The sequence below is a fragment of the Sminthopsis crassicaudata genome, chromosome 1 (genome assembly GCF_048593235.1).
Source record: "Sminthopsis crassicaudata isolate SCR6 chromosome 1, ASM4859323v1, whole genome shotgun sequence".
In the NCBI taxonomy this organism is placed as follows: Eukaryota; Metazoa; Chordata; class Mammalia; order Dasyuromorphia; family Dasyuridae; genus Sminthopsis; species Sminthopsis crassicaudata.
The window spans coordinates 136,204,602-136,231,679 of NC_133617.1; the positions used below are offsets into that span (position 1 = coordinate 136,204,602).

Consider the following 27,078-nt stretch of genomic DNA (forward strand, 5'->3'; position numbering starts at 1 on the left):
TTCATAAATGCCTATTCAACAGTGCCTGGAAGTAAACAAGTGAGGGAACTCTCATGGATGAATTAATTCATCAAAACAAGTGTCTTTTTAACTACATCAGTTCAAGCTTTTCTTTCACTATAATCGCACATTTTGCTGGCTCATATACTATCTATTCTAGTATGATGTTTGAAATAGCAAAATTAGTCCTGATTCAACAAAAAGCAAACAACTTACCTGGAACAAACTGTTCTCCCCCAGAGATGAATTATATACTTCAGGACACAGACTACTTAAGTTATGCTTATTGTCCAAAAATAATAATTTTTATCTATAAAAGTTAAGCAATTTATCATAAGCCCAGGCCAGTAATTTTGTAATTGGCAAAAGCACATTCATTATACCATTCAGTATTTTACCTCTATTTCATTAGAAACACAAAAAACAGAATTGGAACCCAAAGAATGACTAGTGTGAGATAACTAGTACTTTGGAATAGCTTGCCTAAACTATTAGTATTGAAATTAAAATAGAAACAACCCTGTGGGCTCCATATTGACTTTAAAAATTAATATTATCTATTTTGTATTGTATTTTTTCTTTTTGTTAAACATTTCCCAATTTCATTTTAATGTGATTTGGGCTATACTCAGAAGGTTTGCAAGCTTCTTATAGCCTCTAGGCCAAGAGTTTAATACCTCTTCAGTCTAGAGCATCACAATTGTGTTATATCTGTGTTCAAGGAAATGCTTTCTTTTTCTAATCTTTTAAAAGAAAGAATTAGTACTTACAATTCTATTATACTATGATGTGATTTTTCTATCTTATTTCCCCCTGAAAAGAATAAACTTAATATATAATTTTAGAATATGGATATATTGATATCTTTTACTTTAAGACTGACATTTAAAAATTTTATTTCAAATGCACACATTAGATGGTAAATATCAAGACCAAGACCAATTAAAATTAACCCTCCTAAATCAGCAGAGTAGAAATTTATAAAAATATATTTTATTAGTCATTTCAAAGGAAGGAAAATAGATTAAGTATACCAAAATATACCCTTCATAAAACAGTAGGCTTGATTCTCAGTGTGCTGGGGAATATATTCAAAATGACACATAGTGGCAAAATCCTTAAAATAAATTCAGTGATCAGTTCAAGTCCTTTTAAAAAAAATTAAAAGAATAAAAATTAAGTAGATTGGTATGGCTGGCAACTTAAGTAGAGGAAAGAAAAAGAATAAATAAGACAAGCATAGATACAATCTAATCATAACTATGAATTTTAGTATTACCCATCTGAAAATAAGAGGGGAGAGAAAGTAAAAGTGGGAGGGACAGTAAGAGAGAGAGAGAGAGAGAGAGAGAGAGAGAGAGAGAGAGAGAGAGAGAGAGAGAGAGAGAGAGAGAGAGAGGAGGGAAGGAATGAGGGAGAAGCCAAAAGAGGAAATATTAAAAGTATAATCCCAGCACATAGTAGTGTAGTGTAGGATAGAAATGTCAAAATCTCTGTCTGCTAAAACTCAAAATGAACCTAAACTATTAAAATGTAATTAGAAAATTGTAACAAAATAATTACATATACAATATGAGATAAGTAAAGATATGTTTTCTATGTCAATATGCACACTGTAGGGATCCATTTCTATTTGAGGTTGACATCATTGGTTTAGTATGCTAGATCTAGAATCAGGAACCTTGAGTTCAAATTCACCTAGTAATACTTGCTATTTGACCATGAGAAAATCATTTAATAGTCCTTCTATTGGGTCCATTCTCCAAGGAGGTTAAAAACAGTCAGAAAGGTCTCATATATACCACAGTTTTCATAGTAGCACTTTTTTATGATAGCAAAAAACTGGAAAAAATGGTTTAATAGTGATTGAGGGTTGGCTGAAAAACTGGAGATATATATGTACACATATATACACATATATGAATATATGATGAACTATTTCTATGCCATAAAAGTAATAAACTTAGGAATGTGAGAAGATATATTTCCTGATAAAGGATGAAGGGAATAGAATGAGAAATACAATATTGTATATATGTGTATATATGTATGTATATATGCACACACATCTGCTATCTAAAATAATATAAACAAAAAGAGCAATAAAATGAATTTGTACCTCTATTGACAGTGACATTGTTACATGAAAACTTGCATATCTTTCATATAATTTCAAATATAATCAGAAGTATAGAGACAAATATTTAATAAAAATTGGTTCTCTGAGACAAAATGTGGATTGAATGAATCTCAAAGGTAGAAGAGTTATTGAGTGATGATGATAGAGGGAGATCCTGGAAGTGGCAATGGGAAACAAGGAATAATTCAACTTTATCATGTCCAGTGAATTTGGGGATGGAGCAATACAGAGGAAAGTCCAAACAATACTAGAAAAACGACCAGAAAAACTTCATTATTTGGAGGAAGAAAAATCTCAATCAGATCTAAAAGATGAAATGATTAGGAAAGGAGAAGGTTTAAGATGAAAGTTACTTTATGGAATACCTATGGAGCAGGCATTCCTGAATGCACAGTAGAAAGGCTGAATAACTTTAAAAAGAGATATTATAAGGGCTGGTTTGAGGAGGATAAGAAGTCAATAGAGTGGAGTTTAAAAAATGGCAGCTTAGATTCAGATTCACAATCACTATGTGGGAGAGGATGCTACAATGGGAGTATGTTAAAAACTGAAGAATGAGTACAAATAGATTGTAATTTTCCCCAGAAATTCAGCCCAGGGGTAGAATAATACTAGAGTATCAGAGTGTACTACTTAGCTGGAACAAAGAAGGGGTGATTTGTGTAAGGGAGTGCTTAGACAGGAGCAGGATAACTGCTATAGAATTGTAGGTAGTCATAAAGAAACTATATGTGACTGCCCAAGATTCCTGGAAGCCTTCTTTGGCAAGTGTAAGATAAGGAAGTCAACCTTTTTGCAATTTAGGTGGATAGAAAGAAGAATAAATCTCATGGAGTATCTTACTTTAATGGGATAATGCTATAAAATCTACAAAGATATTTCTGCTAAAACAATAAAATGTATAGTAAATTTCCTATCCTATAAGCCAATAGCAGATTATCTTTGAGTCACAATGAAAGAATGTCAGCGTTCATAAGCAAAATTTAGAGATCAACTAGTCTAACACCTTCATATTATAAACAAGGAAGTGGCTATGGCTTCTAGATACTTGAAAAGTTCTTAGAGGAGAGGATTCTATCATATAATTCCTTATTAAGCCTTGCAGCTATTCAAAGATGAAGGGCTATCTAGGCAACAATGATTTAAAACAAAGCAAAACAAAAACATAAAATGAATATACAAAGAAAATTGGAAACTTAGAGACAATTAATTGTCAAAGTATGCTTCAATAGGCTGAGACAAATATTACCAAGTGTTCTATAGTCAAGAGTCCAGGAAATGGATTTAATTTTTAAATTTCTATCTTCAAAATATGTCTTAAAAGTGTCCTCTGCTTTTCACTCATAAAACCACCATCTTTGTTCAGACACTTTTTAACACTTTTCACTTGAAATATTAGAATAGTTTTCTAATTGGAGTCTCAATCGAGCCTCCTCACAAGTGCCAAAGTAATTTTCCTAAAGTGTAAATTTCTCACTACATAAATTCTATGGCTTCCTATTACCTTTAGGATCAAATACAGTCTCCTTTATTTAGCATTTAAAGTTTTTTACAATCTGGCCCCTAGTTCTTTTTTTTCCCCCCAGCCTTTTACTTTATTCTTTCCTACTCATTTTATGATTCCATCATACTTATTTGCAAGCATATATTTCATATATGATGTTTTCTCATATATGCTATTTCATCTCCAGTCCTTGTGCATTAACTGCTCTTCATTCCTGAAATGATCTCCCTTCACATGCCAACTTCTTAAAATCAATGACTTCCTCAAACCAGTTCAGGTGCAATCTTTTGAAGTAGACCTTTCTTGTTCCTTGCTCCAGCCACTCCTAGTCTCTAGCTACTAATGCCCTTATTTTAAAAATTACCTTGTATCTATAGGTATCTTATACTTATTTACATATTATTGCCCTAATTAGAATGAAAGATCCTTAAGGGTAATAATTGATCTTGCTTTTTCTCTGTAATTCCAATACAGTGTCCTACGTATAAACATTTAGTATATGCTTGCAGAGTCAGATAAATAATACTGTATTAGGCTTAGCAACAAGATGGTGCATTATTTCATTTCCTCAAATTTTATAAATAGCCTGTGAGATGATTTTTCATGTACTAATTGATGAAACAGCCTGAAAGAATTTTTTTTTGTATCATTGAATTTGGAAGAATGGAGGAGAAATATCTAACAAAAGAATGAAAAGAATGAAACAACACTTTTGTAGTGGCACAAGAAAGATACAGATAAAGATAACTTTCCAGATTTAATCTTTATTAAAGGTAGTGAAGAAGTCAAAGTATAGATAGTCCAGTATGCAAATGATTAACAGAATCTTACATCCTCAAGAGAAATCTCTTTCTTATACAGACTTCAAAGGATTTACAGCCTCCTGAGGAACTTCTTTGATACATAAACTTCTCTATATCTGAAGGGAGCAGAAAAGTCCTTTGCAAATACAAACTCTGTTTTATGAACCTATTTGTGTATAAAACGAACCTCCAAAATTCTATTCCTTGCAAATAGGCTTTTTTCCCTGGAAGCCTTTTTGCCCTCCGACCCTGTGGTATCCCTTTCCTAATCAATAAAGATTTTGTTTTATCTCAGCATTGAGTAGGCAAATTTGTTCGCTCCTGATCTGGCTTTGGCACTTTGGAGGGAGGAGGGGAGAGAGAGAGAGAGATAAACAGACAGTCAGAAAAGAACCACTGACTCATCTCTGCCCAGAATTTACCACCCTCTTCATTTACCCTCTTCAGTAGGAAAAATGAATAAATGCCTCACTAGCATCTTCAATTTAACATTCTCACAACTTGGAAAAACTTCCTCATTCACTCATACAAAAGAACCATTTAATAAGTTTATCATTGTTGTACTATATGCTAGGAGGAGATACATAGAAAATTTAGATATCATCCCTGACTTCATGAAGATTATAAAATAGCAAAGGAAGTAATACAAACACAAGCATATAAAACTATATAACATATATAGAATAGCTAAAGTTATAGAATCCTCTTTTAAAATCAGATTTACTCAGATACTTCAGTGTGGCATGGGAATGACTGTAGGGTCTCAAAAGCACTACTTGTGGAGCACAAGATCTGTCTGGCAGGCACTTCCAAGATGACAAAGCTTTTAACATGAGCTTGCATAGACTGTGTATCTGTCCTCTCAAGGTTAGTATAGGTAAATTCCATGAGGTTCATGAACAAAAAGTTGAAGATGAAATTAGACAGACAGATATATAGGGGTGTGTGTGTGTGTGTGTGTGTGTGTGTGTGTGTGTGTGTGTATGCTCTGATTATCAATGAAAAACGGGATTGATCAGTGGAAATAAGAACTTGGAAATTGGTTTGTGATTAGTTTTTTTGAGGAACTGAGGACATTTTAAAATGACTCATAATATAAATTGAATATGCCTAACACATTTTTTGCTGGCTCTTTCACCTCACACATGCAGTCAAAAAGTTCTATAACAATTTTACTAGCAAAGAAGTAATTACTTACAAAAACAACTATTTTAATTAAATACACCATCTGCTATTCATTATTATATTAGTTTTATATACAACTAGGGTAACAGCATGTAGCAAAAACCCAGAGCAGTAAAACTAGAATTCATAGTGAATGATTCAGCAAAATATTAGTTATATTAAAATACAAATTACATAAAAATATATTTATATTTCAAAGTTCAAACAGGACTTTGGTAAGGTCATATTATAGAGAATTTTCAAATATAAGGATAATTTTATTTTAGTTTTGAATATTATTAGGGCATAATGTTTAAAAAAAAGAATTACATTCTATGTAAATTTAAAAGTATTAAATAATTTATGTCAGTTATGAAATTATGGATTTCACCATATTAGTTTATGTTTGGGATACTGGTATTGGTGGGAAGCAGACATAAAGGTTAAATAATATAGCAAACACAGTGGAGGAGGGTTGCTACTTTCCTTTTTAGAGATTGGATGTCTTCAAATGATATCATAGAACAATCTGCTCTAATTATGTAACTAAAAGTAATACTGACAGAAGTGATATTTAGGCAAAAATTTATATCTTGAAACGCTGAAATATGAGGTTATTCTAAAACAAATTATGAAAATTTCAAATAATTTACTTTGAAATCATTTTACTTTAATCTTTTATTAATCTTATTTTAAATTCTTGAAACCTTTTTGAGGTGTTCTGAGCTCATAAGGATTTGAGAAAAAATAATTTTCAAAATTCTAATTAGCTGTTCAGAAGTTTGTTTTAAAATAGCTGGAATTTTTTTCTTTACTATTTCAGCATTTTCTTATTAACAACCTAGCTTTTTTTTTTTTTTTTTTTTTTAAAAGGACAAGTTCATTTTTTAAGCAGAACTTTATTTTTCAGTGAAATTCTGAGAGGTTTTTTTTTTTTTTTTTTTTTTGATTTGTTTGATATAATACAAAGACTTTAGCATTTTAGGAATTTGTTTTAGACATTTGTCATAGAGGTAAAGAATGAAAAGAGAGAATCTGGCTCATGAAATTATTAACCCGATAAAATATCTCATCAAGTAACAAGTTCCATTAATATTCAAAATCCATCTATTTGCAAAATTTTAGTTTTTAATGTTGGGGGGAGTCATAAAATGAAAGAAGAGTTTATATTTTTTTGTTTTTTGCATTTTTATTCCTTCTTAATCCCCTGCATATCTTTTGATTCCATCTAATTCTTCTATACCTTAAAAAACAAGTCCTAAAAATACAAAGAGGACTTTCAGCAGGGTCTTAGGCAGGAAATTAGTTGACAGCTGCTACAGAATAATGATGGTTCTTAAAAGAATGCTGAATCCTAGGTAGAGGAATTAGAGCAAAAGAGCATTAAGATCCTAGCTATAGTGGTGATAAGGATCTGTCCGTCCTTTTTCCTTACTTCTCATCTACATCCACTTCTCCCCATTTTGTAAATAAAAATTTTAAAAGTGTGTATTTACATATTCAATATTATGTTTCTGGAAAAATGTTAAGGCCCTATAAATGTGAAGAAGTTTAGGATATAACTATATCTAAGTACAGCTCAGATATTACCACTGATTAGAAAAAATAGTATGTCAATTAGCATAAATGATAAGGTACTTAGGTTGTACAGTGGATGGAATGCCAGGCAGGGAATCAGGAAAATGGGAATTCAAATTTGACTTCAGACATTGTATGACACTGGTTACTAATCTCTGTTTGCCTCAGTTTCCTCATGTGTAAAATGAGCTGAGATAGAAATAGCAAACCACTCTAGTATCTTTGTCAGGAAAAGTCCAAATGGGGTCATGAAGAGTCAGACATAATTGAAAACAATGAATAACAAATAAATGATACCAAAAGTATATAGTATTAGTGGTTACCAATTTTTTTTCATTTCACTGTTGCCCTTGTCTTTTCTAATTCTTATTACAACAATTACATTTATATAAATGAATGAGAATCTTCGTGTTTGTTCATGAACTTTCTCTTAAAACAAAAACAAAAACCCGAATAATGTTCAAAGTTTCACTCTACATACACACTCTTGTCAGATTCTGCTACCTTTATACTCAAGTCATCTTCCAAATCTAGGCCTTCCTCTAGTCAATCATGCATTAATAAAAGTTAAATATGATTCACAACTGATTGGATTATAGTCAGTTGTGATATAGATTACCCTTTCTCCATAACTATGTACATAAAGTTCTTTGTGAACCTTAAAACACTAAATTTGGCTGTTATTGTTGTAAATTATGGATGACTGGCAAATTAAACATAACCAATATTATTTTCAAATACTACCCCATCTTTTTTTTTTTTTTTAACAAATATTACCAAAACCCAATGCTTTCAAACACATCTAGAAAAATCTTTCAGGTATTATTATTATTTTTTTTTTGGTAGGAAGCAAGATTATTGAGGACTAGGGTAGCAGCATTAAAATTGTACCATTAAAAATCTAGTGAGAAGTATGGAAGCCCCCTATCCTTTGTAAATTCTTGCATTAGAAGGAAAATAGTGAGAAGCTGTAGGACAAGGTCATGTGATTAGGCTGTCGCCAATGAGGAAGAGGTCTAAGAAAGGATAGAACAAAAAATCAGAAGGAGGTGTTTACTCCAACCATGATGATGCTGTTAGGCACAAGAAAGTAAAAGCATGTACTTGGAGTAATGATTCTGGGAGCTACTTTGAAAGGAACATGAATTCAGACCATGTCATACAAGGATAAGTTGAGAAAGTTAACTCAAGAAGTGGAGGATTCTTCTCCTTTACTCTGCTTTCATCAACTGCCTTGATTACTTCATGCTAAATCCTGGCTATCTAACCATTTCCAGGAGCTTTTGTTGATACTCATCATCATCATCATCATCATTTTTAAAATCTCTGAATAGTTATATATTCTGAATTAGAGCAAACTATTATGTTCTTATTCTTTAATCCCATTTCCCCTAAAATTAGTGAAAACATATAAAATATATAGCTGATAAAATGTTCCCATATATTTCAAGTGACCTCTTTTTATTAATTTTTAAATAGTGTAAATGTTTTTTAAGATAACATTGACATTTTACATTAATTATTGCATAAGAATTTTTTCTTGTGTTTGTTGCAAACTTTTTATATTTTTTGGTTTTGTTTTATGGCATCTTTGAAAATACTTGATATCTAAAAGTATGGTTTGTCTGGGAAAAGATTCAATTTCATGTTAATAACATGGCAACTATGGAAATGGTCTTTAAAAAGCAATAAGTAATGAGGTAAAATAATTTTTTCCTGAAAGAACTATGACTAACACATTATAAACTTATTGCCCAAGACTATAAAATTTCAACATTTTTCCTTTGTTCTTTAAGGGGAAGACATGTTGAAAAGATAAAACAGTTCCTAGTTTGGGGAAAAACCAAAATACTGCATTTTCAAAACAAATGTCCTCATCTTTTATCACTTATATTTCATAGGGAGAGGGAAAACCAGAAAAAATGCTACATTGCATATATCTTGTTATTTTAACTAGACAATTTAGTAAAAAAAAAAAAAATTAAGGTATTGCTGATCACACTGATGCGAAAAAAAAAAAAGTGTTTTTTCTTCTAAGCATACAGTAAGGTCAACATCTGTATAACATCTGTCCATATACTTTGAAAGTATCTTTGTATATAACATAAGATTCTTTGTTCAAAAAGTAAAGCTAGGATTTTAAAAAGAAAAAAGCTCATATTCATCAAAGCATCAACATTTTAATGAGTTATTACTAACTTATATTGTCCTATAAAAAGCAGTTTCTGTATATATTTACTAAACAGTGTTTGAGTAGTATTCTGAAAATATAAAATGCCATATTAAATACTAAACAAAATCAATTATTTTATTTTGGCAACAGCAAAGTTCTTACATGCTTTAAATAAATATTGGCCAAGTTTAGGGTAAATTTATATTCTTTGCCATGTGCTACTCTTTGAATCTGTTCTAATTAAATAATTTTTTAATATTTTGTGCATTTTGGCTAACATAATGACATGCTATTTGAGTTGATTACAATGAGATATTATACAGTCAGTTATTACTGTTTTCCTCCAATATATTTTAAAAATGAAAATATATTTAACAAATATTTTTAAAGTCTTGGATCACTCTCATCATTTGCCACCTTCAGTCCTACATCTGTGCTCCTGAACAAATTTGGAGAAAGTCAAACAATCATTCTGAATCCATAAAAAATTATTTTAATCAACCTTATCTGAGTCCTTACTACTACTAGGCAATCCTATTATATCTTCCTGAACTTATTAATCTTCTCCCCATAGCAACTATTCTAAATCTTTTCATCTCTCCTTAGAATCTCCCATTTCCATTTCAGCTTAGAATATTGCCTCATATTTTAGAAATAAATCACCTCTCATGAACTCCCTCATTTTTTTCCTTCCTCCCTCTCTATCTTTTCTTTCATTTGTCTGTCTACCTACCAATCTATCTATCATCTCTTATTAGATGCTTTCTGCCAATATCTCCTCTTTGACCTCTGTCTCAAATGATGAAGTGGCCTTCCTCCTTACAAGACTAATTCCTCTAATTGCTTAAGCAATCCAGTTCCATCCTATTTCCTTCAATAGATTGCTCCAGCTGTCATACTTCTTCTTTCACTAATTTACAAATTCTCTCTGTGGCTCATTTCTTACTGTCTACAAACATGACCATGTATCCTCCATCATGAAACAAAGACATCTTTACTTGATTGTTCCCTACCCTCTACCTATCATCCTGTTACAATCTTAGCAAAACTCCTTGAAAATACCATTTACAATATAGGCCTCCACTTTCTTTCATCTCAATCGCTTTTAAAATCCAGTTCCTAAGCTTATCATTCCATTAAAACTGCTTTTTATAAAGTTATTGATGATGTCATAATTGTCAAATTCTTATTTTCTCAATCCTTATTCTCTGTGACATTTAGGCACCTTTTGACATGATACTATCTTTTCTCTTAGGTAGCAGGAGATCTGAGAGTGATATCCCAAAAACTATCTGAGTCTTCCTTTTCTATGTTCTTTGCTGGATCCTTTTCCAGGAGAAACAAGTGACTTCATTTTTTTTTCCCTCTGAGGCTGGGGTTAAGTGACTTGCGCAGGATCACACAGCTAGGCAGTGTTAAGTGTCTAAGATCACATTTGTATTCGGGTCCTCCTGAATTCAGGGCTGGTGCTCTATCCACTGTGCCACCTAGCTGCCTCATGACTTCATTTTATATAGCTCCAAATGTCAGATGCATTGTTCCTTAGGCTGAGCCCAAATTTGTGTCATTGTAATTTCTTAGTATTAGGTCATTATTTATGGAAATTTCAATATTTAGGGTTTTTTTAGACTAAAATATTAATGAAAAGGTATTTGTACTTTGGTACAGTTATTTGTACTTTGGTATCAATGGGATTATCAGATAATTTTTTGCTGTAGAAGTCAAAAAAGAAGTCAAGATTAAAAAAAGAAAAGAAAAGACTGAAATGGGAGAAAATATAATAGGAAGTAGCATGGACAAGTCAGTTAGATTATGGGGAGGGAAAATATAGAAAGCAGAGACCAGGTATTAAATCTCACATCACAATTTGAGTAAGAGGTTTTATTCATAAGCAATTAAATTTTTCTTTTCTCATGCTCCTGTCCCTTCTTCCCCCCAACACTGATCTGCACATCATTGTGCTAAAGAACAAACAATTTTCCTCCAGAAATTACATTTCACCTACAAAAAGATTATGACATCAAAAAAATGTAAAATGAGCGAAAGTACACTACAGTTTAATTAAGCCTACTTCTGTGTGATTTAGTAGGACTTAGAATCAGAAGACCCACATTAGAGTGCTAGTTTCTCTTCATACAAATTGTGTGACTCTGGCCACATGACTTCATCTCTCCTAAATTCAGTGTTATCAGATCTATAATATAGATAAACTAACACGTGTGGGATATAGTCAGGTTCCCAATTGATGTGGATAATGAATCCAATCAGTGGTTAGCACAGTTAAAGTAATTCCTCTCACATATTTCGATTGGGTTAGAACTAGTTACCATATTTTATACAATTATGAATTAAAAGAGTTCAAATGTGAATATATGTCCCCAATGGGAATCATCAATCATATTAATTGGGACCTTCATTCTACTTTTACTTCATCAGGGTAGTTCACAGGAAAGTTTTTCTCAAACACAGAAACCTGAGTTACTTTTATATTATAGCCAGAGGAAGTTGAATACATAATTGTTAGAATAGTGGACTGGGAAGAAGGAAGGCCTGGGTTAAATTCTAGTCATCAGACTAGTTCTGCAATCCTGAGCAAGTAACAATCCCTATCTAGGTTTCCTCATCTATAAAATAAGGATAATAATAACATCTACCTTCAAAGGTTGTTATTAGGACAAAAATGAGATAATATCTGTTAAGAATTATACAAATTCTAACTATGTTTATTATTTACATACTTTTGGTTGCTTCTTTCATCTGATTTTACCCAGTGATTTTAATCTCTTTCATCACAAAATTTTTTAAAAGATCTATTCCAAACTAGTTCGTATGTCTAGTTTGAGTTTTTGTTTTCTTTAATATGTTATATATCATAGATTTAGAGTTGAAAGGGACTTTAAATGTCTTCTTTGACTTTCCCTACTTATACTTCTTTTAAAAAATATTTTAATATTTTTAATTTTTCCAGTTACATGTAAGCCATTTGATTTTAAAACTTTTGAGTTCCAGCTTTTTTTTCTTCTTCCCCATCTCCACATCCCATTAAGAAGGCACATGTGAAGTTAAACAAAACATTTCCATAAGTCATGTTATAAAAGAAAACATAGATGCCCCCCCAAAAAAACCCTCAAGAAAAATAAAGAATAAAAGAGTATGTTTCAATCAGCATTTAGACACAATAAATTTTTTCTCTGGGTATGGATAGCAATTTTCATCTTAAGTCCTTCAGAGAAATCTTGGATCTTTGTATTGCTGATAATAGCAAAATCCTTTGCAGTTGATCATCCCACATTGCTATTACTTTGTAAGCAGTATATTTCACTTTGAGTTCATGGAGGACTTTCCAGGTTTTTCTGAGATCACCTGCTCATTATTTCCCACAGAACAATAATATTTCATCATAATCCCATACATAATTTATTCAACCATTCCCTAATTGATGGGCATTCCCTAAATCCTTTTTTTGTATTTTTGCCCTGAGAAGAGAGCTGATACAATTTTTTTTTTGGTACATGTATATTATTTTCCTTAAAAAATCCTTTGGGGATTCATGCCTAGTACTAGTATTGTTAAGTCAAAGAATATGCATGATTTTATAATCCTTTGAATGCAGTACATATCCATTGATCCATTTATCAACTGGGAAATAGCTCTTTTTTTTTTTTTTTTTTAATAAGGATTTATGATCATTATAATGCAAATCTAGTGACAATCTAGAAAGGGGAATGAAATATCACAAGGAAATGACTTAGGCACTTAAACTACTAATAGAATAACAGAATCAGAAAGATACTTGAGACACTATTTTGTCTAGTCTCTTTTCCTAACATGCAATTAAATGGCTAAACCATTTCAAGAAAGGGAAAGGAAGTTAACTAGAAAAATGTGAGTACTCTATAAAGAAGAAAAAAACTTTGTAAAGTCTATTGATCTCTCCTCCAGTCCTCCAAGATGAAGGCAGAGGTAAATGAAGATGCTGGGGAAGTGCTGAGTATCAAAGATGAATCATTTTCCATGATGATTAAACATATCCCGGGAGAGGTAAGATGTTTTTGTATTTGAAAGCAGGCAGACTAGCTGATGGGAACTGAAGTCAGTGAAAGCATTAGAGATCTCTCTATACAGAATTATAGGTAACATTGCTAATAAAGGAGTGAAAGTGACAAGGTGGAACTTCTAATATAAGAAATTTTTACTGGAAGTATTTGAAGCAGATTAGAATAATAACAAGAGATGTCTCAGAGAAGAAAGATAAGTTTTGATTGTTTACATGTTAAATGTCCTTTAGTTAAACCTTAGAATGTTCTGTATTTTCAGATGGCCTTTGAAGAACCAAGAGTGTATTTTTGTAACTGCACTATCTTTTTAAAGCATTGAAGTAATGTGTTATCATAATTCCTAGGAGAATTCTACATTATTTAGCCATTCTTTTATTAAATTTCCAATGGATAATTGTAGCTTTCTCCTCCAGTAGTCTTCTAAGTGTTTAGTACAAAGTAGATTTGTATAAATCTAACATCATTTAACATTTTTTTATCTTTAGAATACATGCTGGTTTTTGTCAAATATGGCTTGTCTTAAAAATTATATCTCACCTTGTACTTATGAAACTTAATAACCTCAAAGCAACTTATTTTAATGAATGGGAAACATTTCTCCTGAGTCATATCTTTTCTTTAGCTCATAATTAAACTTACTAAGACTTACAACAATATGGTGTTTCATTAACATTCTTTACTATTCATTTCTTATCTTCACTGACTCTTGGCAGTTTACATTTTAAACTTATGTCCAATAATTTTAAATCAAAACTAGATTGAAATAAAGAAGTATTTTTTACTTGTAGAGAAAGTTAACTTTTCTGATTGTAATAAAATACATAATTCCGACTGCTTAACTATGAGCTATATTTGTTACATTATTATATAAATATAGGTATTTAATAAAGTTAAAAATATAAACATTGTATAAAAACTGATGATATTTGTGCCTCATATGAACTATAACAAATGCCATATCAATGCTTGAGTAAGACTATAAGCTGGCCTTTAAAAAATCTGATTGTGAGTACAAATCTTTTAATAAATTATGTTTAAGAAGTGAGAATCAACTATATTTTATTTATGTAACTGAAAATTAATAGATGCGTAACAATAGCTTTCAAGAATCCTGTTTGTTCTTATAATGAACAATAACAACATAGCAGAAATAAATGAATCAGGAGATTATTATGAGTAGATATTCAAATATTTGGTTTGCTCATTTATCTGATGACTTATTTGCTTGAAAACGTCAATTAATCAAAGTTTGTTAGGATCATACTATACTCTTATTATACTTCCTCATTCCCTACCCCTGCCACACACACACACACACACACACACACACACACACACACACACACACACACACAATTATCCTATTTCCAAAATAGAAATAAGTGAAATCACAGACAGCGTTAGAAAGAAGTTATGCTAAAAGATATTACAAAGGAAAATATGTTTTATATTATAACAAAAAAATTAAAATTCTGTTAAATTTCATGAACACCTAACTCTAATTTCTCTTGCTTGAAAGAACAAGTTACCATGTATATTTTCTGATTTTATTTGACAACAAAATTATTTTTATTTGTAGTTTATAACTCTTTACAGTTACACACAACTTTTTGATTCATTAAGCCTGTCTATTGAGTTTACTGAGACTAAATATTTGAAATAGATCATTTTTTGAAGAATTGTGTATTAGTGTCTAGTATTCATATATACAGTGAATACCAGTTGAATATGTTACAAATATTTCAATATCACTACACATTTTAAAATTCAAAAATATGCATTTTAAAATTATGGTATTCATAGATTTATCAAATCATCTCCTATAGCATCTATTCTCCCTTTGATATTTGGAGTTGTACAAAGGACACTGAATTTTTAAATGTAATATTTGATTTTCACTCTTAATCATTAACTATGCTACTTATAGCTAATTAATCTCTCTGTGAATATATTTCTTCAAAGATAAATTACATCCTATAATTTTTCTGAGGTCAGCACTTAAAATTAAAATTATAAAATAATGCATAAATAAAAGTTTTATGATAATGGTGATGATGTGGATAAGCATGATGAATCACCCTATTTGATTCTTCAAACCAGCACTTCCCAACTCCCAAAGAACTCCAATTCCACACATATAACCTCCTTCTCCAATATCTTTTATGCTTTATCCATTGCTTTGTGCTCCTTTTGCTTCAATTATAAAGAGAATTCCTTTTACTTGAAATTTCACTTGAACTAGGTGATGCCTTTAGGTATCTTCCACAGTTAGGGGCTTAGTGGATAAAATTCTGGTCCTGAAGGCAGGAAGACCTCTATTAAAATGTGGCCTCAGATATTTACTGACTTTGAGACCTGATATGTCATTTAACCTGTTTGCCCTAATGCAATGGATAAGGAAATAGCAAACAATTCCAATATCTTTAGCATATGGATTCATGAAGAGTCAGACATGATTGAATAAAGGAACAAAATATCCATATATCCCTTTCTGTGATCAAAGTTTTTATAAGAACCTACAGAAAACTGCTTCACCCTGAGACCTTCATTCACATTTATCCAACCTCATCTGCCCTTATGATCAAGTTGACCTTAATAGGAAAGAAGGGGGATTTAAAAGATGAGAAGAACAAACCACAGAAATAAGTAATAACTATAAAAATGAAAGTGATAATAATGGAACAACATAGAAAAATTTCTGGGATGCCTATTGATCATCTTTCTTTTGGAGAAAATCACATATATATCAATATAAATTAACAAAATAGAAAACAAAGATTGATAAACTGAACTTAATTTAAAAGCACATCTGAAACATCAAAAAAAAATAGACAATCCTAAAACAAATGAAAAAGAGGAGCTAAGAAAAATAGAGGGGAAAGAGAAATATTGGAAAATAAAAATTCCATGGAGATGATATATCTAAAAGCTGGTTATTCAAAAAGACTAAAAAATCAAGAAGAATTTATCTGACTAAAAATAAAAGGGCAGAAAATCAAATTAAGTAAAAAGCAAATGAGCACAGTTAAATTCCAGAAAAGCCAGAAGAAATAAAAAGAATAATCAGAACACATGATGTATATTATATGCTAACACAACAGAAATAGTGAAATGTCTTAAAATATAAAATGTCAAAAAATAATTAAGAAGGAGTTCTGGGAGTAGAGCCAATATGGCAGAGTAAAGTCAGGAAGTTGCTTCACCTTTCCCTTGAAAACCACGTAAAACTAAATCTCTGAACAGAATCTCATTGAATGAAACCACACTCCAGCTCAAGATAAAAAACTTCAAGAAATGTCAGTCTAGCTGGGGTGAAATGGGTATTCAGCCCAGGTCAGATAGTCTCTGGGAAAGCCAGTAAGAGAGTCATAATCATAGCAAATCAGCAACTAAGACCATCAGTCCTGCTCAGTAGAGGAGCAAATTAAAGGGACAGCTTCTAGTCCCAGTTCAGAAGGCAAACTGTGAAACCAAGCAGTTTCCTGAAAAGAACAGCAAAGCTAACCTCTCCAAACAAGGGACCTCTGTCCTCAAAGCCAAGGCTCAGAGCTGCAAGGGAGTTTGGGACTGCAAAACCTTTACACCAGGAGCAGAGCTCCATTTTAAAAGTAAAAACGAGGAAATACCAAAAAAAAAAAAAAAAAAAAAAAAAAAAAAGAAAATGAGTAAGAAACAAAAAAGAACCTTATCCACAGAAATCTATTATAGTGACAGGACAGACCAAAACACAGGACAGAATGTCCACAAAAGAAATATCAAAGAATGAGATAAATTAGTCTTGAGCACAAAAAATCTTCTTAAAAATGCTATAAAAGACTTCAAAAGGCAAATGAGAGAGATAGAAGAATAAATGAGAAAAGAAATTAAAGGTCTACAACAGAGAATTAACAATTTGGAAAAGGAAGGGGAAAAATTGAAGAAAAAAATCTTTAAGAAATAGAATAAACCAAGTAGAAAGAGAGATATAAAGATGGCTGAAGAAATTCACATATTAAAAACTAGAATAGGGCAAATAGAATGCTTGTGAAACAGCAAGAATCAAAAGAACTAAAAAGACTGAAAAAAATGGAAGAAAATGTGAAATACCTTAATGGCAAAACAGCCAACTTGGAAAATAGCTTCAGAAGAAAAGTTTTGGCTTACCTGAAGGCCATGACCAAAAAAGGAGCCTGGATAGCATTCTACAAGAAGTCGTTAAGCAAAACTGCCCCAATATTCGAGAAACAGAGAGGAGAAACACTATTGAAAGAATGCATTGATCACCTCTGCAAAGAAAACCCCAAGGAACATTGCTGCCAAACTCCAAGACTATAATATCCAAGAAAAAATACTGCAACTGCTAGAAAAAAACAATTCAAATATCAAGGAGCAACAGTCAGGATTATCTAGGATCTGGTAACTTCCACAATAAAGGAATGGAGGGCCTGAAATACTATATTCCAGATAGGCAAAGGACCTGGAGTTACAATCAAGAATTAACTACCCATCAAGACTCAGCATCACCTTTCAGTGGAGAAGATGGATCTTCAATGAAATAAGAGACTTTCAATAATTTCTTTTGAAAAAAAAAATAAAACAGAATTAAACAGGAAATTTGTCGGGAGCCAAGGGCCTGTCCAGGTGTCTCTCCCCCACTAAGTGGGCCTTACCCTTAGACAAATTATTCCGAGAATCAGGCCGACCACAGGTGGGCATGATCCTTCCAAGAATCAGCCTACCATAGAATGTTCCAACATTGTGTATGTTCCAACATTGTGTATCCTAACTGCAAAATGTTCCTGTTCATTGAAGCAGCCATTCCCCATGTTCCTTTCCCAGACCCAACCCTACTTCTCTTTCTTTTGCTTCTCTTTCTATAGCTTTTTGCTATATAGGCTGTACCCCTAGAGCAATAAACTGAGACCTTGACAAGGATCTGCTTGGTCTCGCTCTTCTTTCTCGCCCGTTCTTTCAGGTTAGGTTCTCCTCGATTCCCCATGAATAACTGAGTCCCGCAGGACGGGACAAGTGGCGCCCAACATGGATTTCGAGGTATGGACCCTTGCCAGACGGACCCCCACCTGAAGAAGTTGCAAGGACGCTTTCACCGCTCATGAAAGTCTTCCATCCTTGGTGAGTAGTTTCGTCCATCTCATAAGAATGGGCCATAAATTATTTAAAGAACAGGTTTTTATAAAAGACCTTACAGCATCCCTCAGAGAAAGAGGAGTTAGAGTAAAGAAAAAAGATTTGGTATAAGTTATCTAAAGAGCAGGTTTTTACAAAGGATCTTAAAGCATCCCTCAGAAAAAGAGGGGTTAGAGTAAAGAAAAAAGATTTAGTTAGTTTTTTTTTTTTTTTTTTTTTTTTTTTTTTTTTTTAATAGCTTTCCACTGAACTTTCTTCCCTGCAAACTTCGCTTACAAAGACCATCCTCCTCCTGGCTTCAAGCCAAGTGGCCGCTACTCCTTTGCTGCCTTACAAGGGGGGCCCTGAGGCAGTTCCTGGGACAGTTTTTTCTTACTGGGGCTTGATTCATGAAATCATAGAAGCAGCCCCCAGAGAGCCAGATAAACTGCAGCTCTTATCAGTCGCAGAGTTTTGCCTCAGCCCCTTATCCCAAGCGGGCTCTTTAACCTCTATTCCTTCGGCTGATAAAAATCCTTCCAAACCTCCGTCTATTATAATTAAAATGCCGGATCCCCCAAAAAGAGCCCCACATCCACCACCTCCCATGTTTATCCCAGAACTATTTGGGTACATCAGATTTAAATCTGTATGTAAAAGGTGAAAATAGAGTTTTGTGTTCGTCTGTGTGTGTATGTCTGCTTTGCATTGCTTCTGTTCTGTGTTAAAAGTTAGCAAGCTAGTAAGAGAGAAGAATTCAGCCTCTGTGTTGCAGGCTTAGAAAAATATCAGGCTGAATTGGGGAAATTGGAATTCATTCAGAATAGTAATTCTTTCAGAGTGGTCTTAAATCATGGAATATCTAGGCATTCCCTGTGAAGGCAGAGAAATGCATTAAAATGGGCTTTGAAGTTTAGGGAAGCTCTGTTTGGATTCTGGGAGGGAAGAATGTTCAAGGTGAAACAAACTTCTCTCTGGTGGCAGGGGTCCTAGGAAAAGCCTCTAGTTTGCTTTGGTGATTTAAGAGCTTTGTTAAGTTTTAAAAACAATGATTAAGAAATTTGGGAATTGATTATTTTAATGTTACTTAATATAAAAATTGTTTGTGATTTTAAACTTTTTAACCTATTGTGCCAATTTGTAAGTAAAAGAAAAAACTTGACCATTTTAAACTGGTGGGGAAGTTTTCTCTGAAAAACAGATTTTCAAAGTCTGCTAAAGAGGAGAAATGACAATACAATCTTATCTGCTTAATGCCACCTGGGAAGCTTCTACTAGTGGTCTTGAAGCACTCAGACAAAAGAAAAAGAAAGAAAACTTTTAAAAGCAGCTGTATTAGTTTGATTCAGTATGTTACCTTCTGAAACATGTGGGGTAATTTGTTAACATTGTTATGTTTTATGGAGTTATCCAAGTATTGTAAATCTTAAAAGTTCTGAAGGGAACTGGAGAGGAGAATGCAGATTTATGAAGGATTGATTTATAGGAGTAAATTGGAAACTTGAATGATATCAAGAAGGAATCAGTTGAAAAAAAAAAAGAGAGAGAAAGGAAATTAAGTGATTGCCTAAATCTTGAGAAGAATTTCTTTGTAGGAAATTGAGTGGGGGGAAGGGCAGCAGTGGAAAGTTGCCTTTGTTTCTGGTTCCCACCAAACTGGTAAAGTTGAGTGGGGGGGGGGGTACAGGCTACTCTCACAAGATGTTAATTGACTGAATATTTGTTTCTTTGAAACATAATGGTTTTTTTGTTTAAAGAATATGATCAGAAATGTGATATATAGTCTGAATGGGCTATTTATAAAAAAATGTTTAATTGATGTTTTTAAGAACTTTTCAGATTCTTTTATGTGAAAATAGAAGTTTTAATTAATTGTATTGATGCCATCTATTTAAAGGGACTCCAAGTATAATAGTTTTTGCCTTTGTCCTTTTGAAAATGCTTTTGTTATGGACAATATGTAGTTTGGGATTTTTCTGTGTATTGGGTATTAAAAAAAAAGCAAAATGATTGGTATAATATTCAATTTATGGAACATCTACATGGGTACATAAGAATTGTGTGAACATTCTGGGATAACTTTCTTATTGTTAAAAGTCTTACAATATGTAAATGATCTTCTTGTGGCAGGGTGGAAAAAAAGTGACCTTGTCCAAGTCACTATAAATTTGTTAAAATTATTTAGGAGCACAGGGACTGAGAATTTCTTAAGACAAATTGCAATTTATGAAACATGAGGTAAAATATTTAGGCCATTTTATAAGCCTAGGGGAAAAATAAACTAGATCCTGTATAGGTGGAGGGGATTCTTCAAATTACTCAGCCTAGAACGAAAAAGAGTTTGCAGAGATCTCTAGGATGGGTGGAGTATTGTAGAACCTGGATTGATGAATATGCATTATTAACTAAGCCTCTATTAACTCACTTGTTGGAAGAGAAGCCTGATATAGTTCAATAGGATTCAAAAGGGGAACAAAGTTTTTAAAACGTCAGCCCCTGTTTTACTTTTGCCATCATTGGAAAAGGCTTTTCATTTATATGTAAATACAATAAACAATGTGGCTTTAGGAGAAAATGGAAATGGGGCAGAAAGGAATACATCTTTTTTTCTTGGCAGTACATACCACCTACACAGAAACTGAACATTAATTAGAGTATAAAAACCTCACAATCAAATGCAAAAAGATAGAAATAATAAAATGCTTCCTTTCCAGACCACAATGCAAAAAAAATTATATTTCATAAAGTGCAAAGGAAAGATAGATTAAAAACCAATTGAAATCAATAACCTAATTCTAAAGAATAAGAAATCACTGAAACAATCTATAATTTCATCCAAGAAAATGTCAATAATGAGACAATATTTCAACACTTATGGGATGCACCAAAGCAGTTCTTAGGGGAATACATACACACACACACACACACACACACACACACACACACACACACATGTTTTTAAATAAAATATTAGCAGAGATTACAGCAACTTGTTAGCAGGATAATAGACTATGAAAAAGTATGATTTATACCAAGAGTGCAGAATGGAAAAGTATTTTACGAAATTTCTCTTTATATGATAAATGTTGGCATCTAAGAAATATTTATACACACACACACACACACACACATATCAGAGAGCCTAGGGATAAATGAATCTTTCCTTAGATAAATAAGCAGTATCTATCTAAAACCTATAGCAAGCAATATCTGTAATAGAGAAAAGCTGGACACTTCCCAATACAATCAGGGGTGAAACAAGGATGCTTATTATCACCACTATTTTTTCAAAATTGTACTAGAAATGTTGGCTTTAGCAATAAAAAAAAGGAAATTAAAGGAAATAGAACAGACATTGAGGCAATAAAACTATCACTCTTTGTAAATGATATGATGATGTACTTAGAGTCCTAGAAATTCATCCAAAAATATACTGGAAACAATTCACTTTAGCAAAAGTTGCAGGATATAAAGTAAACCTTCACAAATCATCACTCTTTCTATATATTACTGACAAAGCCCATCATCAAACGATAGAAGGAAAAATTCTATTTAAAGTTACTGTAGACAAAATAAAATACTTGGGGGTCTACCTGCCAAGACAATATGAACTATATGAACACAATTACAAAATACTTTTCACACAAATAAAATCATATCTAAAGAATTGGAAAAATATCAATTATTCATGGCTAGGCTGAGCTAATATAATTAAAATGACAATTCTGCCTAAATTGGTCCACTTTTTTGTTGTCATATCAATCAAACTGCCAAAACATCATTTTATAGAGCTAGAAAAATAATAACAAAATTCATCTGGAGGAACAAAAGGTCAAACATACCAAGGAAATTAATGAAAAATATGCAAAGGATACTGGTTTAGCAGTACCAAACCTAAAACTATGTTACAAAGTAGCAGCCATCAAAAGCACTTTGTACTGGCTAAGAAACAGAGACACAGATCAATGGAATGGGTTAGATACACACAACAAAATAAACAAGGACTCTAGCAATCTAGTATTTGATAAATCCCCAAACTCTAGCTTCTGGAATAAGAACTCACTATTTGACAAAATTTTCTGGGAAAACTGGAAAATAATGTCAGAAAGTTGGCAGAGACTTACATCTCCCACCCCATATCAAAATAAGGTCAAAATGGATACATAATTTGGGCATAAAGTATGATACCATAAACAAATTAGGAGACCAAAGATTAATTAACCTATCAGATCTTTGGAGAAGGGAGGAATTTATGACTAAAGAAGAACTAGAGAAGAACATCACGAAAGCTGACATGGACAACTTTGATTACATTAAATTTTTAAAAAATTTTGTGCAAACAAAACCAACAGAAACAAGATTAAAAAAGAAGTACAAAGCTGAGGAAAATTTCTTTACCATCAGTATTTCTGATAAAGGTCTCATTTCTAAAACATATAAAGAACTGTGTCAAAACTTATAAGAATACACAAGTCATTCCCAAATTGATAAATTATCAAAGTATATGAATAGACAATTTTCAGATGATGAAATTAAAGTCATTTATACTTATATGGAAAAAGTGCTCTAAATCTCTATTGATTAGAGAAATGCAAATTAAAACAACTCTGAGGTACCACTTCACAACTCTCAGATTGGTTAAGATGACAGGAATTTGATAAATGTTGGCGGGGTAAGTGGGAAAACTGAGACACTAACTGATTGTTTGTGGAGTTTTGAAATGATCCAACCATTCTAGAAAACTATCTGAAATTATGCCCAAACTACACTGTAAAACTGTATATAACCTTTGACTTAGCAGTGCCATTACTAGGTCTATATCCCAAGGAAATCTTAAAAGAGGGAAAAGGATCCACATGTGCAAAAATGTTTGTAACAGCTCTTTTTGTGATAGCAAACAATTAGAAAAGGAATGGATACCCATCAGTTGGGGAATGGCTGAATAAGCTATGGTACATGAAGGCAATGGATATTATTATTGTTCCATTAAAAATGATGAACAAACTCATTATAGAAAGAGAGGCCTGGAAAGATTTACATCATCTGATGCTGAGTGAAACAATCAGAACCAGGAATACATTGTACGTAATTACAGCAAAAATGTGTGATGATAAAATATGAAAGGCTTGGTTCTTCTCCCTGGTACAGTGATCAGAAGGAATCTCAATAGAAAATGCCATCTGCAACTAGAAAAAGAACTAAGGAGACTGAATGTAAATCAACACATGCTATGTTCCCTCCTTTTTTTTTCTATTTCTCTCATATTTTTTTTTCTCATTTGCTCTGATTTTTCTCTCCCAATGTAATTCATAAACTTAAAAAAATAAATTTTTAAAAAAATTATATAATATCTAAACTATCAGAAGAACTGCTAGAGATTTATTTTATATAACGCAATCTCAGAAAAGTAAATAAATCTAGCAATAAAGGAACTGTCAAAGGAAGAACAAACTTTTAATCTAATTTGAATTATAGGAGAATTTTGTCAAATTTTTAAACAACAGTTAATACCTGTTACTTACAAATAAGCAATAAACACTGACTCAAACATTTTATCAAAAATCCTATCAAACAGATTACAGTGATTTATCTAAAACATCTTTCATTATGACTAACTGGGATTTGAACTAGAGATGCAAAGATGGTTCAACATTATGAAAACAATCAACAATTAATGTAAATAATTAGAAATCAAGAATCCAACGTCTCTAATAAAGTATAACAAAACTTTGTTACATGAAAAACTCTACAAAGTATATGTATAGAGGAAACTTTTTTAATACCATAAAAATATCTATTTAAAATCAAAACAAAATATCAAGGTAATGAGGATATACAAAAACCTTTTTCAATTAACATAGGAATAAAGCAAGGATAGCCACTTTCTCCATTATTTTTAATATAGTTCTGGAAATGTTAGCACTAGTAATAAAACAAGAGAAAGAAAAGGAATAAAAATATACAAAGAGGAGATAAAACCACCCTTGTTTGCTAATGATTTGCTAATTTGCTTAGAAAATCCTAAAGAATCAGGAAAGATACTAATTAGAAATTAATCATTTCAGCAAAGTTGCAGGCTACAAAATATGTCTTCCATGAAAACAAAACAAAAACAATAAGATTTCTTTGTAAAAATAACAAAACATAAAGAATAATGATAGAAACAGAATTCCCATTCCAAGTAATTACAAAATGCATAAAATACCCATCAATTAGATTCTCAAAGCACACAAAAGACTTGCATAAGTTCAATTACAATGGGTTCATTAAAAAAAAATTAAAGAAAATTTTAAATAATGGGAGCAATATTTGATGCCAAAGGCCAGACCAGGTCAATATAATAAAAATGACAATATTAGCAAAATTAATTTACACATTTAATTCACATCAATCATATTTCTAAGGAGATACTTTATAGAATAATTTGTTTTAATAAAAACAAAGCTCATCTAGAAAAAACATAAGATCTAAAATAAGAAGTAATGATGAAGGAGAGAGAGCACTTCCAGACCTCAAAATATATCTTTAAAACTATTTTATGTTAGTTAAGAAAAAAAAATAGACCAGTGGAACAAAGAAGAATCAGAAACAACAGAATTCAATAATATAGTAGCTGATAAAATGAAAAAGAAAATAACTAAGAAAAAAATTTCTTGTTTTATAAAAATTGCTGGAAAAACTGGAAAGTAGTTTGGTCTGCCAAAGATTTAGACCAATATTATAGATCATATTCCATAATACATCAACGTAAATATCATAATATATCATAATATAATATATCATAATATATCAACGTAAAATAATGCTTCCAACAACTACTAATAAATGAAACATAGAACAAAACAACCCTGACATTTCAACTCATATCCTGCAAGGTACACAAATGATTTTTTTAAAAAGGTAAGAGTTAAATTTAGAGTGGATAAACACATTAATTTATTATTGGTGGATCTGTGAAATGGTACAATCATTTTGGTAAACACTTTGGCTCACACCCCAACAAAGTCAATGATAAGAAGAAAGTCCCCATAAACATTTATAGCAGTACTTTTTTTTGCTATAGTTAAGAATTGGAAATAAATACCCATCAATTGGAAAATGACTAGACAATCATATAACACATAAATGTAATGAAATATTAATGTGCCATAACATATAAAGTGCATGATAAATACAGAATGTGAAAATCACAGAAACATCTTTTTGAACTGATAGAGTGAAGCAATATACCCAGTGACTTCTACAATGCAAATGGAAAGGATGGTGTCATTTTTAAAAAATCACAATTAAAAATATCTAATGTTATAAAAAATTCAGCAGGATTTGAATTATGAGATAAGAAAACAACTCCAACCTACCCCTTCATGGAGATGAGAAGTCCACAGATATTAAACATTGCATGAGTTTGTTTTTTTTTTTTCAGTGAAATGAATAGTTGTATTGATTTTTTTTTTCTTCTTTTAAACATTTTGTTATATGGGATGTATAGCTGGAAGGTGGAATGAAAGGCATTTGAAATAACTTGTTGTATAAGAAACAGAAAATAGCAATTAAAAGTTAAACAAAATAAAAATGTGGATGTGCCATTCATCTCCAGTCTTCATTTTTTACTTGTGGTTTTACAGAAATAAAAATATGCTATAGTGAAAGTGGGAGAAAAGAAGATGTACATTCTTCCATTATCTCAAAGTTCAAGGAGTAAAAATATATTACCATTTATAATGAAATATGACCTCTTTCCCAATTAGAGACTACAGACTGAACTATCCTGAATATTTTAAAAGTGTGCTATTCATTATACAATCTGTAGTATGTCTATTTTTAAAAAATTAAAAATGAATAGAATATACTATTTTTAATTTTTAAAATAAGCAATGCAAAAATTCACAGGATATTTCTTGGTTTCAAATCAATTATATAAATTGCTTGTCACAAGAATTATCTTTACAGTCTTTTAAAAAAAATTTTGAACTTAAAAATAAAACAATTATTTATTTCCATAACAAACTAGTATTAGGAAAAAAAAAGATATACATATTAAACTGACAATCTATTATGTACAGCTTGCTTTTCCTCTTAAATATATAATAAAATTAACATGTAACTTTCCCCCCTCTCTTCCCTACCTATCCAGAAATGGTGACTACCACTGGACACAGAAATTTATAGTATAGTATATTATATATATATATATATACATATATATATATATATATATATATATATATATATATATATATATGTGTGTGTGTGTGTGTGTGTGTGTGTGTGTGTGTGTGTATGTATAAACATATGAAATAAAAATCATTTTAATCAAATAAAAATGTTCTAAATTATTATTGGCTAGAAAAATACAAATTAAATATGTACGCATACCATAGATATCTATATATTAATATATATATACATTACATGTGCATATACATTTATATATACAAAACCATATTATGTATACTTCTGTTTATTTATTCTTTCTCTGGATATAGATCGCATCTTTCTTCATTGATCTTTTGTAGTAAATTTGGGTTAATATTTAGTCAAAATGACTCCAA

At 31.5% G+C, this 27,078-nt stretch overlaps 1 protein-coding gene across 49 annotated transcripts in view; it reads right to left on the reverse strand.

The window, feature by feature from the left end:
• RIMS2 (regulating synaptic membrane exocytosis 2) overlaps positions 1 to 27,078 on the reverse strand; it is a 780,681-nt gene that overhangs the window by 49,541 nt on the left and 704,062 nt on the right. Inside the window, exon 28 of one of the 49 annotated variants that reach the window (XM_074267437.1) lies at positions 25,302 to 26,015. The exons of the other annotated variants lie outside the window; for them this stretch is intronic. Coding sequence (XP_074123538.1) covers positions 25,999 to 26,015 — 17 coding nt within the window. The 3' untranslated portion in view covers positions 25,302 to 25,998. Of the gene's footprint in view, positions 1 to 25,301; positions 26,016 to 27,078 lie in introns of those variants that run through there. 49 annotated transcript variants of the gene reach the window in all.